The sequence below is a fragment of the Sinocyclocheilus anshuiensis genome, unplaced genomic scaffold, assembly GCF_001515605.1.
Source record: "Sinocyclocheilus anshuiensis isolate Anshui unplaced genomic scaffold, SAMN03320099.WGS_v1.1 scaffold32, whole genome shotgun sequence".
Classification (NCBI taxonomy): Eukaryota; Metazoa; Chordata; class Actinopteri; order Cypriniformes; family Cyprinidae; genus Sinocyclocheilus; species Sinocyclocheilus anshuiensis.
Genome location: NW_015554060.1, coordinates 305,981 through 326,445, shown reverse-complemented (window position 1 = coordinate 326,445; position 20,465 = coordinate 305,981). Strand labels below are relative to the sequence as shown.

The 20,465-nt window shown below is 37.4% G+C and overlaps 1 protein-coding gene across 2 annotated transcripts in view; it reads left to right on the top strand.

The window, feature by feature from the left end:
• hspg2 (heparan sulfate proteoglycan 2) overlaps positions 1-20,465 on the top strand; it is a 117,974-nt gene that overhangs the window by 84,958 nt on the left and 12,551 nt on the right. For both annotated transcript variants that reach the window (XM_016460469.1, XM_016460467.1), the window contains exons 46-66: positions 2,051-2,110; positions 5,116-5,238; positions 6,706-6,858; positions 6,947-7,101; positions 7,237-7,314; positions 10,387-10,522; positions 10,597-10,748; positions 10,870-10,999; positions 12,386-12,529; positions 12,620-12,754; positions 12,902-13,083; positions 13,173-13,368; positions 13,496-13,675; positions 14,933-15,193; positions 15,310-15,472; positions 16,592-16,689; positions 16,773-17,039; positions 17,158-17,270; positions 17,403-17,550; positions 17,926-18,042; positions 19,909-19,926. In XM_016460469.1, the coding sequence (XP_016315955.1) occupies positions 2,051-2,110; positions 5,116-5,238; positions 6,706-6,858; positions 6,947-7,101; positions 7,237-7,314; positions 10,387-10,522; positions 10,597-10,748; positions 10,870-10,999; positions 12,386-12,529; positions 12,620-12,754; positions 12,902-13,083; positions 13,173-13,368; positions 13,496-13,675; positions 14,933-15,193; positions 15,310-15,472; positions 16,592-16,689; positions 16,773-17,039; positions 17,158-17,270; positions 17,403-17,550; positions 17,926-18,042; positions 19,909-19,926 (3,009 nt within the window). The remainder of the gene's footprint in view (positions 1-2,050; positions 2,111-5,115; positions 5,239-6,705; positions 6,859-6,946; positions 7,102-7,236; positions 7,315-10,386; positions 10,523-10,596; positions 10,749-10,869; positions 11,000-12,385; positions 12,530-12,619; positions 12,755-12,901; positions 13,084-13,172; positions 13,369-13,495; positions 13,676-14,932; positions 15,194-15,309; positions 15,473-16,591; positions 16,690-16,772; positions 17,040-17,157; positions 17,271-17,402; positions 17,551-17,925; positions 18,043-19,908; positions 19,927-20,465) is intronic.

The window sequence follows — 20,465 nt, the reverse complement described above, 5'->3', positions numbered from 1 at the left end:
ATTTGCACGCTGACATTGAGCAAAAATGTTGTCAAATATTTTACACGAATTATCACATTAAATTGAATATATGAAATTTACATCAAATGGATTCATGTGTAATTTGCAGAGATATTTGTTTTGCTTGTGTTTCATGAATAAGGCCTATTCATTTGACTAATCTTCAGTCTAATATGCATTACATTCATGCATAGTGTTCTTAGTAGCGGTCAGTGAAATCAGCTGCTGGTGTAATTGGGTGTTGTCATGGTGGTGGTTCTGTGTCAATCTTCTTACTAGTGGGGGATTTGTGTCTTAATTTCCGGGCATGTTTACTGTCATTTCCCTCCTGAGGTGGTCTTTTGGGGATAGGTGGTTTATAAGGTAGGGAGGTGTCATAAATACTGGGACTCGTCAACCAAAAGGACTGCAGGCACAAGCCCGTTCCTGACTCCAACTCTATTTTGTCATGGAAATGTTCTTAAATTTTGTATTTGAAAATGGTGCTATTAATAGTGCAGTAGTTTGAATGTTGACTTTTTCCACGAGTGTCATATTTTCCATTTCGAATTGTTTCTTTTTCTTCTCTCTTTTTGGTCATCTAAATGGATTGGAAACTGCCAGTGGTTTAGGCAGTGAGATTTTTTTTTGATATATATATTATGTTTCAGCATTTCAAATGCAACCGTTTCTTTACAGGTTTTGTAAACTCAATTATATCTAGTAGTAAGCAGAGACATTTCATAGATAATGCCTTTCAAATGTTGCCGACAGAGATGTGTACTGTAGTTATTGCTTAGAACTTAATTCCATATTTATTTTGACTGGTTTGACAAACTACTGTAAAAAATAACTTTGGTTTACATTTACAAACACAGTGAGTACTATAACAGAAATGATGTTTATGTTGACTTTAAGGTTTCATGTGTATGTTAAAACAGCTTTCAAAAATTTTTCATGCATTTGTGTTTTTGCATTGTTTTTGTTCTTTTTCAATATGTATGTTTTACACTAGAATGGTGCTTTAAGTTTTCCTTTTTTGATTTTCTTTTCAATCAAGCATGATATGATTCCATTGTATTTGATTTGTCTAAACTGTGAAATGTATGTACAAATGATTGTTTAAATGGTGAACATATTAAAATAATAACAGGTAAAACACTTTCGCTCTGTGGAATGAAACTGAAATCCTAAGATAGACTTTTCTCAATCACAAGCTGTATTCAAAGAAAATACAATATGAATGTTTATACCGAGGTAAAGCTTTTACATGTGTTGTGTTTTGATACTAACCTGCATGCTTTGATTTCATCTGAGTGCTGTTTCCTCCACTCCTCTTTTAATTACACAGACAGTGTGCTTACCTTACACTCATTTTAAAATGTCTTCTAAATGTCTTCTTTGATTCTCAATGGGGCAAACTATTGCTTGCCATTTTACAGCAACTATTCTTCATGAACTTTTCCACCATTGACTACAATCTAACATGACAAGTGCTGTAAATCAATGATACTGGAGCATAATTGTGTAATTGGGAAGAACTTCATTTGCCTTACTAAAAAGCCAATGAGTAGCTTCCTTGTACAAATAAGCTTTATGTGCTGTATATCTCAGTCAAAAGTCCAGATATAAAAGGTAAAAAGAAATCATATCTGTATCATATCATATTTGAGACTTTTTTTTTTTTTTAGTTTTGAAACATGATTTAAAATTTGACACGTACTGATGTAATTAGTATGTGAATTATATCAACCTCAGGCATTTTGAGATGTTTGTAAAGCTACCTGTTAAAACATGATTTACTTTCATGGAAATATAAAATGTAAGCTTGCCTAAACTTATCTAGAGATAATTTAGTCCCCACCTATTAAAGTATAATTTCACAGCAGCATTGCAACAAAAGAAATGCAAGTTGTTGCACACTCGATCTAGAGCTCAAAAGTTATGAAGGCTCTAAGTTGAGTGGCATATGCTTTAAATCACATTGAAATGCTTGGAGGTACCAGTGCGCCACTCTCACAGAACCTTCTGGAGACTCACTTGACAGTATCTGCCTGTCCATCATTCACAGAGGCTACTCAGTCACAGATGTTTTACACAGCCTATGAGATGTTTGAAGGACATAGAAAGCGTAAGTCCACATGGTTCTCTCCCTCCAGGCCTGGAAGGACCTGTTCCTTTCACGCATGCAACCTTCACTCCCTGCATGCTTTTACCATCTCAAGTAGTGCCAAGGTACAACCAAACTACGAGCATGGTGCTAATATTACAAAAATAGCTTAATGACCACCAGAGTTTTATACATACTTATTATTTTAATGTTAATCCTGTTTATGACCACATTTTGCTCACATACTGAACGTGTGTTTTTTGTTGTACGCAGAAGCATTACTTGATATGGCTAAGCTTTCAAGACTCATATGGGTCCATTGAAACAGTGAAGCTGCATGTTTACACATTTGGGGACTTCTCTCTGTTGCTGAAGTGTCTTGTATGATTCTTATTTTATTAGTAATTTGTCTGTAACAGATTTTTTGGTGCTCAAGACCAGTTCTGTATCAGATTGGTAAGGTTAATTCTTTTTGCATGATGTGCTTCAAGGTGCATGCTGTTATACGTGACCAAACCACCAAACATCACACTTGTTACCTAACAGAGAGGGGTCCCCCACACATTTCATCAGCCCAGTATCATGCTTTTGATATACAAGACTATTTTGAGGTATATCAGATATCAAATAACATCCATTATTCTTCAAAGATAATACTATGCCTCATTTATAATGGTCATCACTCATGCGTACATGTCCAGTGCACTGAACTAGGCTCTCTCAAATTTTATAGACACTATTTAAAAGATGGTTTGACTTTAGTATGAATTTAATTGATTTATGGTGATCGATGGATAGGTAGATTAATAGATGGTTAGGTAGACAGGATATATAAGCAAATGGGTGAGTAGACAGATTGGTAGAGAAATGGTAGATAGGTAAGTGGTTAGATAGATAATAGAGTAGGTGAATAGATAAATGCATTGATGGGTTTATGTATAGATAGAATTTGGGAGTGTAAATAGATAAGTTGATGGTACAGATACTCAAAAAGTGTACTTAAGTACAATACTCAAGTAAATGTACTTAGTTACTGTCCGCCTCTGTGAATAGGAGACTAAGGGTGTGGATAGTTTAGGGGGTGCACAGATGTATAGACAGATAGATGGGTGGATAGACAGACTGATAAGATTAGTGGGTAAAAAGATGAGTAGATGGTTGGGTGGGCAGAAAGATGGATTGGTAGATGAGAAGGATGGATGGATGAGTTGAAAAATAGATGGTTGGGTAGACCGTTATATGGTTTGGTCAATAGATGTGTAGACATACCTGCATGGGTAGACAGATGGCTGGGTGGACTGATAGATATGGAGACAGATAGATACAGTAGGTGATTATATAGATGGATGAATGAGGTGAAAGTTTGGTGGGTAGACAGCTAGATGGTTGGGTAGATACATATGGAGATGTATAGATAGAAGGGTGGGTAGATAGACATGAGTAGACGGATAAGATTGGGTAATTAAATAGATGGTTGGGTAGATGGATAAGGTGGAGTGGGTAGATAGATGGTGTATACAGAGATGGGTGGGTAGATGATAAATGAGTAGACGGCTAGGATAGGTTAGATGAGTTGAAAAAGGGGTGAGTAGACAGATATGTGGTTGGGTTGATAGATGTGTAGACAGGTAGATGGTCGGGTGAATGGATGGCTATGTAGACGATAGATGGGTGGTTATATACAGTACAGTAGATGGTATAGACAGAGATGGGTGGGTAGATGTTGAGATGTATAGACAAAAGTGTAGTTAAACGGAGAAGATTAGGTAAACAGATGGTTGGGTGGATGGAAAAGTTGAAAATAGATGGGTGGGTAGACAAATGAATAGTTCAGAAGGTATATGGGGTAGTAGACAGTGATGGGTGGGTAGATAGATGGATAAATGAGTAAACAGGGAGGATTGGGTAGATGGAAGTTGAAAAATGAGTGGGTAGACAGTTGGATCGATAGATGTGTAGACAGCTGGATGGTTGGGTGAATGTATAGATGCATAGACAGATAGATTTGATGGTTATATAGATAGAGGTGTATGGGTTGACAGATGGGTAGACGGCTTGATGGTTGGGTGAATAGACAAAAGGTTGGGTATATAGACATGTAGACGGAGAAGATTGGGTAAACAGATAGTTGGGTAGATGGAAAGTTAGAAATAGATGGGTGGGTAGACAAATGAATAGCTGAGCAGGTAGATAGTGTAGACAGGTGGGTAGATAAATGAGTGGATGAATAAAGGGGTGAGTAAACCGCTATATGTTTGGGTGTATAGACAGAGAGATAGAGGTGTAGACCGCTAGATGGGTGGGTAGATAGATCTCATGCACAAAAAAGTACTTTTGTGAGTTATGGACCAAAATAAGAACTCTATTCGTGAGCCCATCATGGAAAAAGTAATGCTTAAATGCCAAGGCAGCTAAATGAGCACTGTTCAGTCACTGAGAAGCAGACTGGAGCTTAACACAGAGCTTACACAGACCAGTAGTCCACCCCAGTTGGTGAAAGCAAGCTTTCTTTTGCTCTCTTGCCCTGGAATCCCTATAGATCGAGGGCTCGCCGTCCAGCCAAGTTGGCACGGACAGCAGTGAGGGCCTCGCCCTGCCAAGCCCCATCTGCCATTTCTCATCCCCTCAAGCTGGCTGCCAAGAGACATGATTTGACCATCATCTCTGGCAGCCAGACACACGCTGCATATGCTGTCACACCACTATCAGTTCATAAACACCCTCACAAACAGACCTTTCCCAAATGTAGAGCTGTTTTCAGTTTTCCATCCATTTGCCTTTTTGTATTTTTAGTGCTTATGATAGAGACCACACAGCATGATAAATGTGAAAAAACATGATCAATTAATTAGCATGACATTTAGACCATGAATGAGAAATTAATTTCACTGAAAATGTTCTTGACCTCTTCCGTCATCAAGAGAGGATAAGGTCTGTTCTGAATAGGTATTATCTGTAATGACTGGTACTTCAGTTTGAAGTGCTCTACTCCTGTCTGTGATTAACTGGTTTCTACCTCACTGTAGCTACTGAAGGGGCCCAGCCGGTGGCCACAGTAAATCCACCTGTGCTGACAGTCCAACAGGGCCAGCGGGCAGAGTTCCGCTGCACAGTGACCGGCAACCCCACCCCTGCTGTGGAATGGATAGGTGAGCCAATTTACATTTGAAAATATAAATTAATATATTAATTTGTGGTTACTATGATTATGCCAAGTAGAACTTGGTTATAGGACATGTGATCTTATGTTGGCCCTAGAGCTACATTCCTGCAAAAGAAGTACAATTCCCTAGTGAAAAATAAATATACTCAAATTTATTTGAAATACATCTATTTCATGCTAAGTATATACAAATATATTTACATATTAATGTACTTAATAAAAATACCCTGCAATTGTACTTTTGGTATACTAAACTGGCATACTTAAATTGGAACAACTAATTTTGTACTTAATGCACTTTAATTTTGCACAAGTAGTGCTGAAGTCCAACTAAAGATATACTGAAGTTTGCTAAAGCGGAACTATTGCAAGTATACTTTATGTACACTTTAAATATCTTGCATTTAAAGAGCGATATTATTCAAAGATCATACAATCCTCATCACTAGTGACATTAAAACACATTTTAAGCTTAATATTAAGAAATGTGCATTGTGCACAAATAGTACTCCAAATAAAGTTTAATTATAATTTTTATATCAGTAAGTCTTGAGTGATATATCAGTAAACATGTTAATAGATTTAAACTATACTTAGTATGAAATGTATTTTAAATATATTACTTTTTTAAAAGGGTTCAGCATACTTATGGAAATAATATACTTTAAAAGAATATACTTAAGAGCATATTGAATGCAATGTTTTCAGACACTTAGTTGCAGTTAAATGAAAATGTTTATAGTGTAATATTTATATTAAATGCAATTTGATGTAAGTAGGGGGCAGCACAGTGGCTCGGTGGTTAGCACTGTTGGTATATTTTAGTACATTTAAAATATATTAACTTTTTATTTAATATAGAATAACACTTGACAGTTAAAATTATAAATTAAATACTGTACATGTGCTTTATTTTGTTAGTCAACACAATGGAATAAGTGTACTTATTTGAAGCACAACAAAAGATTCTTAAAATTTAATGATTTAAGATGTACTTTAAGATAAAAATCTTTAATTTCACATTACAACGTACTTAAGTGTGTTAAACATGGAAGTGTACTTTAACTGCACTTAAGTGACCTTTTATTTGATATGTCTGCAAGTTCAGTTTTTTTTAAGTATACTTTTAAGATTTAAAGTACACTACAAGAGCTCACAGAATTCAATTAAGCACACTTATTTTTCACAAGGGGGCTAGAAAAACTGAGATGAAGCCTAACCCTTTTTAATTTCCTTTGCCCAGTCCTCAAAATCTGACTGGTAGATAAGAATGTTGTTGCTGGACCAACAAGGGTGTGGATTGAAGAACATGTCCTACCTTGAAATCATGGAAAGCATTGTTTGTTGATGAAGATACTGAGTTTTCAATCTGGTCGTGTGGTTAGGTATTCCCACATAACATCAACTGTTCCTTCCTGACTCCTGAATTCTCTTATGATATGGTGTTTGTCAGGAGGTCCTGGGAAACGGATCAGTTCAAAAGCTGTCATTCGTAATGGGCTGCTGATCATCCCATCTGTGGATCACTCGGATGAGGGCGAGTACATCTGCAAGGCTCTGAACACACATGGCGAGCACACAGCCCGAGGAGTTCTTCATGTTCAAAGTACACCAGGATACTTCAAGATTTACAGTGTAACAAGCTCATGAAGCTGACAAGTGAGTTCTCCTTTACTTTATAACTGATGTTTCAGGTACAAGTCAACCTCACGGTCTACCCCATGTACAAGTGAGCCCTCCGCGGGTGGAAATTCACGAGGGTGAGACTTTGCGGTTGTACTGCAGGGCCGTTGGCAGTCCCACTCCTGCCCTCACATGGAAGAAGAGAGGTGGTTCACTGCCGCCACAGGTGAGAAACTAGTTTCTCCTTTTGTCATTCATCCTGTTACTCAATCAGGGTTGTGCCATTGCTCATATTTTGCCTTGTTTTTGCCTCCTTTGAGTTTTTCTTTCTGTTTCATCCCGTGTCTTGGTGTTTGTTCAGGCAATTCCTTCTCATGGTTTCCATCAGTTTAAAAGCAACAGTCTCGATGTGTTACAGAGACGTATTGAGGAGCTACAGGTCTGTCCATCTGTCTGATGTCTGTCTCACGCGTCCCATCCCACCTGTCTCGCTTCACTCACCCTCGCCAAAATCTGTGTGAACTAAATGCATGATTCATTTAATCATTCACGTGACATCCATTCGATTTTTAGCCAAATAAAGCATTGTAGATTACTTAATGTGAGTACAAACAATATTTAGTTTGCTCGGTTCAAGTTTGCACCGGTAAACAGGTGTGCTGCTTTTAGTTATCAAAGAGTATGTACTGTACAGTGTGGTGCAAAATTCTAGATTGTTCACCCAAAAAATGTAAATTTGCTGAGAATTTGAGAACTCTCAGGACTTGTGAGATGTAGATGAGTTTGTTTCTTTATCGGAACTGATTTGGAGAAATATGGCATTACATTACCTGTTCACCAATGGATCCTCTGCAGTGAATGGATGCCGTCAGAATGAGAGTCCAAACAGCTGATAAAATCTTCACAATAATCCACAAGTAATGTAAGTTGCATGTCTGTAATAAATCCATCAAGACATTTTTGACTTAAAACCATTGCTTCCGCCTAAAATATGAAACCTCTATCCCCATAATATTGCTTTCTCCAGTGAAAAAGTTGTCTTGCTTGAATCAGGAGTGAAATATGCACAGACTGTACACAGATCAAGCACCGATTACAAACGAAAATAATACATTTTCTAATATTTTGACAAATGTTACGGTGGATTTTGATGTGAGAGGGACAGGAATTTGTAACTAAAGAAAGCATTATTATGGGTTATAGACATATTTTGGCTAGAACCAACGATTTAATGTCGTCACCCATTCACTGCAGAGAATCAATTTGTGAGCAATTGATGTAATGCTAAATTTGAATAAATCTGTTCATATGCAAAAACAAACTCATCCATGTCTTGATGACCTGCAGGTGAGTACATTTTCAGCAAATTTTGGGTAAACTATTTCTTTAAAGCAAAGGCTGTACAAACTAAATACTGAAATTAATTTGCATTTTACAATTTAACTCTGGACTCAAATTGTTATGCTGATGTAAATGTATTTAAATTAGGCAAAATAGAAAGCCAAACAGAAGCAGTGGACCCATTTCTTTTGAACCCCACTGTACATGTTTTTGCACTGTTAGATTTCGAGATATGAGACATGGACGACCCGTCCCATGCTGCTGGAGGGCTTTGGTGTCTTGCGTACCTTGTTTCTTTGTGGACTGGTTTGTTCTGCCTGAGAGCATCGCTGCATTGTGTAAGCTTTTCCCAGGGTGAGCTCTGGTCTACCGTGCGGCCATGCAGAAATTCTGTGTGCTCTAGCAAACGGGCCGCTTTGAAAATTTGTGAATGGTTTCAGACACTCATTCAACCAAGCCTGCCCCATCCCGGCTCTACTGCCGCCACGCTTCACTAGATCATAGTTAAGCAGCTTTACTCCTGGATAAAAAATATCACCCCTCCCTTCTGAATACAGTTGTGTTTTCTTTTGCAGCGAGCACACTACAGATGTAACTGTCAGTTTTAGAGCTTCTTTGCATACGTGTTGAAAAATTGACAAAATAATTGTGCTAATCACAATCATGAATCTGCATCATCTTATAAAACTAAGAAATTATAAACGTTTACATTTGAAGGTTGATTTACAGGCTTGGATGTCTCTAGATGTAGGATTTAGATGTTGTGTTGTATAGCCACTAGCTGCTTTAACTGTCCACTGTCACTATATGTCTCGTCTTGTGAAATAATTACTGTCATCAATGCCATTAATCAATTACAGGTTAATCATCTGCTAATATAGACCTGTAGCACCATAAATGTAACACCAATGATTAATAACAATCTGTTATGAGGCATAAAAAATTACACTGTGTCTTAACCAGATACAACACAAAAAGTCTTAAGTCTAAAAGTGTACCTGTATGTCTTAAGCCACCACAAACACTGCCTTTGCATTTTGTGAGGCATTTGGATTATGTCTGCCATGTCGAGCTCCTACTTTTTGGATACAAGTAACGCTCCTCATGTTTATTAATCATCAAACAAGGAGGAGGATATTCCAAATGGTATAAATCTGCCCCCAGAGGGCACTTTGGAGTGAAAAACATATTGAAGGGTTTTCAAATGTTAGTGTTCAAAACTGGTCACTTCAAAGGGCCCTTCGGAATGAAGAATTTCAAAGGGTACAAATAATGGAGGCTTCTCTCCCATTATGCTTGGTCTAGGTTGAATTAGGCAAGACACAAAAGTGAGTTCCAAGGAACAGTTTTTTGGTCCCCTACACCCCTCATCCCTTTCTCATCAAGCTTTCACTTGATTGTGGAGGCTAAACCCTTCTTAGGGATTAGGTCATAGGTATGAGCCCTGCAGGATGAAACATAGCCTGATTGTGGAAATGTAGAATTGAATATTATCCACAGTTTTGCAACACAGTAATAAGTGCCGTAATAAAGCAATTTTCTGTGAATTAGTTTGACCTCTGATTTATTATCTACTATAGATAAATGACTAAGACAATAATAAAGTCAAGTATATAGTAGATATGACAATTTCCGTAAAAAAACATAACAAATATGCTAAATTATTGCTGAAGTCATGAAAATATGAGGTATGTGTTTTGCACTCTTCAGCTACAGTGCATTGCAGGTGTGAGAAAGTGAGAGAATTGTTCTGATTGGCTGTGTTTACGAACAATTCAGTTGCATCACATCACACTACGTAGTCTTGGTTAGGACACGGTGATAGCCTCTTAACAAAAATCACTTTTTACTCAGTTTTTACTTAATTTATTTGCAGGTATTACTGTATATTAATGTATTTAAACTGTTTTATTTAAAGTAAGTCTTGTCAAGGTAAGTATTGAGTATTAAATTGTCTTCTATTATTAATGCTGTTATGTTTATTCTGTTCCTATTGACCAAACTTACTTGTTCACAAAAAGTCAAGCCAATTTATTTATTTAGCACTTTTTACAATGTACATGATTTCAAAGCAGATTTACAGAAAATTATCGCAGCAATAATGTCTTAGATTCCATATAAAATAACAAAAAATGTACCTCAAATATCCATACATCCATATCTTCCTCAGGCCCGCATGGAGCGCACTGACATCGGCACTCTCCTCGTACCCAATATCAGGTCGTCTGATGCAGGCACATATCTCTGTGTTGGAACTAACACTGTTGGTTCCTCAGAAGCTCATGTTGAGGTCTTTGTAAAAAGAGGTGAGGCAAGTCCATTCATTTTAGACTAGTATTTTTAGGATAGAATAGTAATATTATTCTGTCATGGTGGTCAGGAGAAATCATCCCCTCTGGAGTCACCATCCAGCCCTCTATTGCTTCTGTAATGGAGGGAGAGACTCTAGATCTTAATTGCATCATCCCAGGAACCTCTCCAGCATCTGTCAAATGGAACAGGGCAGGCGGCCTGCTGTCATCCAATCATCAGGTTTTATCTCAGTCCACTATGAGGCATATTTGATTTACGTGAAGTGTGTATGACAGATCTTTGAGCCAAATGTGTTAAATATATGAACCATATGTGTGCTTTCATGTGCATTTGACTCAAGGTTTTGGGAGCTCAGCTGCGGATCCTGCAGGCCTCTGCAGATGACACTGGAGAATATATCTGTCAGGTGGAGGACGGCCCATTCCCCCGTCAGGCTTCTGTATCTGTGTCTGTGACGTCCAGCTCCTCCCGTAAGTCCCCTAGATTGATGAGAAACAGGAAAGTATCAATGGCCAATCATGTTCATCTTGCAGATCATTAACCAAACATGCTATTATGAAGGCAGAGGCTATTTCATAATGTTGTCAAATGTCATCTATCTTCATATTTTGGTTTTTCATGACTTCAGCCCTTCATCTCTTGCTGTGTCACAAAAATTCATTTGATGATATTTCATATTTGATTATATATTTTTTTCCATAATGGTGTCCATTTTATGTCAAATACTTAAAGGGGTCATCGGATGCCCATTTTCCAGTTGATATGATTCTTTAGGGTCTTAATGAAAAGTCAGTAACATAGTTTGGTTAAAAATTCTCAATGGTAGTGTAAAACAACACCGTTTTTACCCTGTCAGAAACAGCTCTGTCTACAGCAAGCTGTTTTATTGCATGTCGCTTTAAATGCTAATGAGCTCTTAATCTTAGCACTCAGCATACCCGGTTAAAAAAGTCACCGCTCACCACTGATTGAAATGTTAAATTATACAGCTCTCTTCTTAAGCCCTATTGGGACAGTAATTGTTTCTCATGGGGACGTCATACATTTACATTTGCAACATTTGACACAACCTAGCAAAACAAAAGATGATATGAGGGGGCATTAGGAGTTTTTGGAAAACCAATTCAGAAACCGTTATTAGTGGTATTCCATTTGGTGAACACCATTTTTGCTTAATTTTTGTCTAAACATTAATGTCTGTAAACATAAATTTGCATGGCTTCTCAGTGATAAACTCATACAATCTGATGATGATTTATATACAGTGGAACAAGTTTTATGATGCTACGAACCCAGAAATGTAGTTCTCATGTGGTCAGCAACATTTATTTAAATCTTATTTAATAATAGAAAATTTACATGTATTGTGTTGTTTTGCATTTTATCTCTCCGAATGATGAATGTAATTTAAAAAATTTGCAGAAATAAGTTAATGCAACCTCTTATTAACGTAAGATAACATCTGACCTGGCTACTTGGTCGTCCTGCAAGCCCCAGTTTATATTAATGTATTGTATATTTTTAAAAATATCACCACACACTCCTGGAAATGTTAAAATATCCTTACATGATCATGAGGAAAAACAATGATTAGGGCGAAAAAAAGACTAAAAATGACTGAGATAGCAAATACAGAATTAATATGACAAGAAGAATTCACTACTTTATCAAGAGAAGCACTAAACCCATAACTAGTTCAAAAATTAGAAGACTGCACTACATAGGCAGATTTGTCCTCCACATTTTAAATGTGTGGAATATTTTTGCCACTCTCAATGGCACTTTTAGCCTAAGTCCTGTTTAATGTGTTTGCTCAACATGTGCCTACTGTATTTTGTTGCCTAATTGTGGAGTAGGTCTCCAGAGCCCCATTATCTCCATTGAGCCACACAGCGCAGCAGTGAAGCAGGGCGAGTCAGCGAGCTTCAGGTGCAGGGTCCACAGCAGAGCCCAGCTGGTGCGCTTAGAGTGGAAACCCACCAACAACCTGCCTCTGCCAGGTACACTGCTGCAATTCACTTTCATGTCAGTCGTCAATTAATATGATGCCTGAATAGAAATGATGTTGCTTCTTTTCATATGTTCTGTAGATAACGTGAAGTTTGGTCCTGACAATTCACTCATGACTATTACCAATGCCCAAGCCAAAAACCAGGGCACCTATCGCTGTGTGGCCAGCAACCTGTTCGGAATGACCCACAGCATAGCTTCACTCATCGTGAGAGGTAAGCCAGTTCAGAAACAATCATTAATAATATTCCAGTTGGTGCACACCATTTTTGGTTTCAGTTTTTCAAACATTTATGTTCAGATACTTTTGTTGCTCCATCTTATAAGCCTATTCTTATATTTTTGTCTGATTTCATTCTTAGAATCTCCTAAGGCTGTAGTGACCCCTGCAGGATCGGTGCGAATCAGGGTCGGCGATCCCATCAATCTCGAATGCCAGGCCGCTGGAGAGCCAAGACCCTCTGTCAGATGGCACAGACTAGACAACAACCGCAGAACGATTCTGAGCAGCCCCGTGCCTGTCGATTCCAGTGCTATCATGCAGGTTATGGGCCGTCTGAAGTTGAGCCGTTGTTGATTTCACAATCGTTTGCTTCTATATGTTAATCAAAGTGTGTTTCATTCTATGTTCAGATCTTAGTTGCACGGCCGGAAGACAGTGGCACGTATGTGTGCACTGTACAGAACAACCAGGGCACAACTGAAACTCGAGTAGAGGTGTTTGTTGAAGGAGGGCCTCAGGTGCCCACTGTTCCCCGTGCCAGCGTACGTGAGCCTATGATAGTTGTGGTAGAGGGATCAACCGCAACACTTCATTGCGACGCCCATGGTAGGTGCAACCGTAAGCGGCGGTTGAAAGTTATGACTGTTAAAATACAATAGGTGAAAATGAAAGCAGTCTGCTATTAAAGAGTGTGCCTTAAAGCTTTATTTTATCTTTATTATCTTACCTAAAGGATTCCCAAAGCCCACCATCACGTGGTCTAAAGAACGGTCTTCTCTGCCTTGGAGACACAAGATTGTTGACAACAGCCTGGTCTTACCTAATGTGGGCCGTCAGGACTCTGGTCAATATGTCTGCAATGCAACCAACCACATGGGCACAAGTGAAGTCACCATCATGCTGGAAGTAGACTGTGAGCTTAATTTATTCTTAGAGATGATTGTTTCTATTCCTTGTCTATCTGATTCATGTTCATTTTACACTTCAAAGATAGTTTTCTTAATTATATTTTACTTTGTTTTCCAGAAAAACTTCCCCCAAATCAAATAAATGTACTTGAAGCAAAAGTGTTTATAATATTATGACTTTAGAGAATATATTTTGAAAAACATTTATCATACATCCTTTTTGAACAATAATGTCTGACATCTAGATATTTATTACAAAATTATTATACACGCGTACATTGCAAAAAAAAAAAAAAAAAAGATTTTTATAATCAGTATTTTTAGTGTTTATTTTTCATTTTTTATTCAGTATTTTTGTTTGCCAGAAAACAAATCTAAATATCCTTAAAACATGTTAAATGTTCAGAATGTCATTAGATATTTGTAGGTTTTCATAAGATATTAATACATTTTAGATCATTTCTATTGAATTAATTTATCTTCTAGTTTATAGTCTACAAATTTTCATGTCCATTGCAAAAATTATTTTCTTAATCAGTATTTTTGTCTTGGTTGCCAGAAAAAATATCTAAACATCTAAAATATATTATAATTGTACCTATTTTCTACATTTAATAAAATATTAATACATTTTAGATAATATACATTTAATTAATTTATCTTGTAATTTTATTTATTTTCTTACTCCATTGGTACACTTTTTTCTTGTTTTAAACATAAACCTCACAAAATTATTTAGATTAAGTTTAAAACAAGATGGCAACAGGGTAAGAAAAATACACGGTAACACTTTATTTTAAGGTGGCCTTGTTACACATGTTACATGTACTTACTATTATAATAACAATAAATTATGCATAATTACATGCAAGTAACCTTAGGCCAAACCCTAATCCTAACCCTTACCATATAGTATGTACATGAGGTTAATTAATATTACTCAGTACTTAAATGTATAATTACACTGTAACAAGGACACTTTAAAATAAAAAGTATAACCAAATGCACTAAATAAGATTCCTCAGAAAAAAATGTAAAAGGTAATTTAATTTGGTTTAAATCAAAATATTGTTTGGTGGAAAACACAACAAAAATAATTTCTTTTTTTTTTTTTATATATTTGTACATTTTAACATTGTAGCTTTCGTCTGAATTTTTCCAAGAAGTGTGAAGCATATTTTCCTGTTGTTGTAAAGCTCTCTAAAATGAGCCAGTGGTAATTATCCAACATCCTCTAACTGACATTTCTTTGGTTGGAGCAGCCCCACCCTATGCCACTTCCTTGCCCGATGACGTGTCCGTGCGAGTGGGTGAAGTAATCCGCCTGCAGTGCCTGGCCCGTGGCACCCCACCCCTGCGTTTTGAGTGGACTAAGGTCAATGGCAGCTTGCCTCCTACTGCTCAGCAGCAAGGAGGAGACCTCCAGATCAACCTGGCCAAGGAGAGCGATGCTGGGACTTACAAGTGTGTGGCCAGCAACAAGGTTGGCAAGAGTGAAGCGCTGGCCAGAGTCTCTGTCCGATGTGAGTACTGACAGTTCACTTTAATACATGCTTCATGCATTCCTTCACTCACAAAGTGATCATCAGATGAATTCTAACTAGCATTCAGCTTGACCTCTGACCTCTGTGTCCTGCAGCACCCCTGTCAGTGAAAGTGTCCCCACAGGTAGAAGTGAAGGCTCTGGGCAGCGCTGTGGAGTTTACCTGTGCTGCTAAAGGAGGGTCTCACGTTGAGATTGAATGGCTGAAGGAGGGGGGAGTTCTTCCACCAAATCATCACATTAAAGACGGAGTGCTCAGGTGAGTCTCAGCTAATATCAACATTGACAATCAATCAATCATTTATTTATTTATAAAGCACCTTAAAACCATGAAGTTATAGATAAATAATAAATATTATAATTAAGCAAAATTTATCAGATTTAAAAACGTCAGAGTGGGTAACAAGGTTCCAGATCTATATGATTAAGGAGGGGTTGACTAATCGCCACCAAATGTTGGTTTGTGTTTATTAATAAACTTACGCTATTGTTCAAAATATTTTTAATGTTTTTGAAAACAGTCTCTTATGCTCACCCAGGCTGCATTTATTTAATCAAAAATAGAGTAAAAGAGTAGTATTGTGAAATAAAATGACAATTTAAAATAACATTTGTCTATTTCACATATTTCAAAATGCAGTTTATTCCTGTGATGGCAAAACACCAATTATTCCGGTCTTCAGTGCCACATGATCCTTCAGAAATCACAATACTCTGATTTGATTCTCAATAAACATTTCTTACTGTTATCTTGAAAACAGTTGTGATGCTTAGTATGTTTGCGGAAACTGTGATACATTTCAAAGTTTATTTCTAAATAGAATTTTGTTAGTAGCAATTGAAAATCCTTTACTGTTACCTTTCGATCAATTAATATGTCCTTGCTAAATTAAAAGTATTCATCTCTGTAAAAAAAAAACTCTAGTGTATTTTCCCCATAACTTGAATGAAAAATATGTTTGATCATTTTTCTTTCACAAACTTACAGTAATGGAATTTAATTGAATGGTCAAGATTGCTGTTAACACTACAAATTGTGTAAAAAGTGAGAAAATAATGCTACTTTTAAGGAATACTATTTTTTTATATTTATTGTTTTTGTAATGTCAGTAATTTTTTAACAGGGTAGTGCACAAAATTACTTTTTTAATAATTAAAATAAGGTAATAATTAAAAAAAATTACTACAGTAAACTGTTTAGAAATGATCAGTTTAGCTGATTATAACAAAATGATGACGTTGTTGAATGATTTTGTATGCAGTTTTTGATGTATTTTGTGTTAAATAATATTTTCTTTGGGATATGTAATATCATTTGCAATAAAATACCCTAATGTTTTGAATTATGTTGTGTCTTTTATTTATAATATTTGTGCAGAATTGAGAACCTTGAGCAAAGCAATGAGGGAATCTACACCTGCAGAGCTACAAGTCTGTTTGGACAGGCTCAGGACAGTGGCAAACTCACCATTCAAGGTCCGTTATGATATCCAATATGTTTCCAAATCTTGGTTTACTCAACTTTAAAACCAATGACTTTGTGCTCTTTGTCTTTACAGCTCTACCCAAAGTGATGATCAATGTGCGCACATCAGTACAGACGGTGATGGTGGGCAACTCAGTGGAGTTTGAGTGCCATGCGATCGGTGATCCTGAGCCCACGGTGCGCTGGAGTAAAGTGGGAGGCTCTCTTCCCGATCATGTGGAAATAAGGGGGAACATCCTGAGGATTGATCATGTGGTCGAATCAGATTCAGGACAGTACCGCTGCACAGCCACTAATAATGTTGGCTCGGAGTATAACCAGGTGGTCCTTAATATCCAGTGTGAGTACATTATAATATCCAGGATGTTTATGATGCTTCTTTTGCCAGTGGTTTTTATTTGTATTATGTGACACCTTAAAAACAACAAGCTGAATCCTGAATCCAATGCACTTTGTAGCCTTGCCTCAGATTTCTGCACAGCCTGAGTCAAAGGACGTAACTGTTGGCTCTGATGCGGTCTTGCCTTGCATTGCATCTGGATACCCAGTCCCAACCATCACATGGTCAAAGGTAACCTACATTTGCCCTAATTCAAAACACCAAAATCCTATTATACCATATATTTTTGGTGTGTAGAGTACTAAACATGGTTCTGTTCACTTTAAAAAGAGATCGTTACGCCCATGTGTGCTCTTCTTTCAGGTGGAGAATGAGTTGCCCCCTAAGTGCAGCCAGGATGGCCATGTCCTGACAGTCCCTGGTGTCACACACACAGATGCAGGAACGTACGCGTGTACGGCTGCTAATAAGCAAGGAAAAGTCGAGGCCTTCACCAGACTCGTTGTTCATGGTCTGTATGCAAGTCCGTTCTGTCTGTAGTTACATATTTTTTCCAGAGTAAGTCTTTAGTCACAATGCTGCTTGTCTGCAATTGTGGCTTTGTGATGAGAGTACTGATTTAATCTGGATGGTTTAACAAGTATAGTTCTGCTTAAACATCTCCACAGGATCTGGTTAAATGTCATTAAGCAGATATTTTTATCCAAAGTGACTTATGAAATGCTGCTTTTTGGATGTCTTACAGTGTGGAGATTTGGAAACATCCTTAACTATTATGCTACCACCACCAAGACATGTTTTTCATGAGCTATTTGTTACTCTGAAGAGTTTCTGAGATGTTCTACTTGTCTCTCTAACATTCACTCATGTTCATATGGTCTTCCAGAGAGAATGATGCCCTATTTTACCCAGGAGCCACTCTCATACCTCACACTCCACACTATCAGAAACGCCTACCATGCATTCAGCATCAAAATTACCTTCAGGCCGGATAATGTTGATGGTAAGGACCCTCAAATCTTCCAGATACTTCACTGCACCAGATCAGTTCTAAATATGCAGTTCTGACTTTAAGTAAGGAATAATTGACGACGGGCCGTTGAATTATTAGAAAAATAATGCACACCCTCGCGTCGTGGCCGTTACACCTCGGGTGTGCATTATTTTTCTAATAATTCAACGGCCCGGAGTCAAATATTCCGCTTATACTACGGTTACCACACCTCAAGACATCGATCAGATGATATATTTAAAGGGATTCGTCCGGTTTTTGTACTTAAATCGCTATTGTGAGTAGGATTATTTCTTCCACATCTCATCCAACGCCTCTTTTGCTAGTTCCAAAACGTCATTTTAAAGCTGGTAATGGAGGCTTGAGCCATTGATAGCATTCTAATGCAGTTATTAATGAAGTTATTAAAAAGAGAGCAAGAGAGACAGAGACACACAGAGAGAGAGAGAGAGCTTGTGTGAATTAGGCTACCTCTGTGCGTCCCTCAACAGTGTTCTGCAGCAGTCTCTAAACAGCGCTGTTATTACCTCGTTAGTAAGAAATGTCATGTGTAGCCTTTAAGTTGCTACACTATATAGGCTAACTGATAAAATCGTCAGGGCAGCGCTGACAACACCTTTTTGTGCAAACTGCATGACCGTAGTGTGCGTGTGCGAGCACGTGTGATTGCAGTAATTCCTGTGTGCTGTATAGGTACTGTATGTAGGGCTGTCACGATAACTACTTTTGTTGTGCGATATATTGCAGCAAAATGAATTGCGATAAATGATATTATTGCTATTTTAAGACCACACCTCAGGTGTGCATTATTTTTCTAATAATTCAACGGCCCGGAGTCAATTATTCTGCTTATACTACGGTTACCACACCTCAAGACATCGATCAGATGATATATTTAAAGGGATTTGTCCGGTTTTTGTACTTAAATCGCTATTGTGAGTAGGATTATTTCTTCCGCATCTCATCCAACGCCTCTTTTGCTAGTTCCAAAACGTCATTTTAAAGCTGGTAATGGAGGCTTGGGCCGTTGATAGCATTCTAATGCAGTTATTAATGAAGTTATTAGAAAGAGAGCGAGAGAGACAGAGACACACAGAGAGAGAGAGAGAGCTTGTGTGAATTAGGCTACCTCTGTGCGTCCCTCAACAGTGTTCTGCAGCAGTCTCTAAACAGCGCTGTTATTACCTCGTTAGTAAGAAATGTCATGTGTAGCCTTTAAGTTGCTACACTATATAGGCTAACTGATAAAATCGTCAGGGCAGTGCTGACAACACCTTTTTGTGCAAACTGCGTGACCGTAGTGTGCTTGTACGAGCACGTGTGATTGCAGTAATTCCTGTGTGCTGTATAGGTACTGTATGCTAATTTCCGTTATTACAGTTAACTATGCAAAGTGATATGGAACTGTAATGCGGTCAAGAGAGCTGCCTGGAACTACGTTCGCCATGCGTTTCTCTGAAAATAATTGCACACCTCAGAACGTTCGTCAGCCAATCAGATTCAAGCATTCAACGGCCCCGGGCCCGTAGTATAAAAGTTTGTCATTACTAGTATTCATATCACAGGTATTTTCTATAGTGACTGTTGCTCATTAAATCACCTGTTTGAAGATTCTTCAAAATGTCTAATTGTTTGTTCCTCATAAGAAAGAAAGCCATTCAGGTGAATTAATGATGACAGAATTTTTATTTGTAGCTACAAAAATTAATTTGCAGTATTGCCTGTACTAAGTAAAGAGCAAGGATGTTTCTAAAATGTTCAGTCCTTGTACAGTTTCTTTTATATGTGTATTTATTGTATGTAAACTCAATTATTCTTTTTGTTCTTTGCCCTCTTTCACATCTCTTTGGTATGAAGGGCTCATTTTGTATGCCGGTGAGTGTGCTTGCTTGCCTGAGTGTGCCAGAGAGCACATGCTGCAAGATGTTTTAATGCCATGCAGCAGTGCAGCTCAGCATCTCTCACTGGCCCCTTAGAAGGGTCCTTATGAACATATGCAGGCATGACTATAGATTATAGTGTTCATCAAAGCATTTCTGCTTCACATTGAGTTGGTTGCAGCATGATACAGGAATGTTATCATTAACCAACTGAAGCTTTTACACCTGGTAGTGACAGTTATACAGTATGTGTGCAAAATTGTTTGTTTCTTTCTAAATACAAATTCTAAATAATTTAAAAACCCTTAAAATTAAAATCAGTCATTTTAAAGAGAAGCTTTTAGAGTTATCTGCGTTTTTAATGTTACAGCCATAAATATTATATTAGTACTGCAATTTTACAGTTTAATGTAAAGTACAATTATATTATTTTTCTTATACTCTTTTTTTTATTTTACAGTGAAATATTACATAGTAGTATTTCTTATTTTATGTAGTATTTTTATATTTATTAATATTTTATTTAGTAATAAT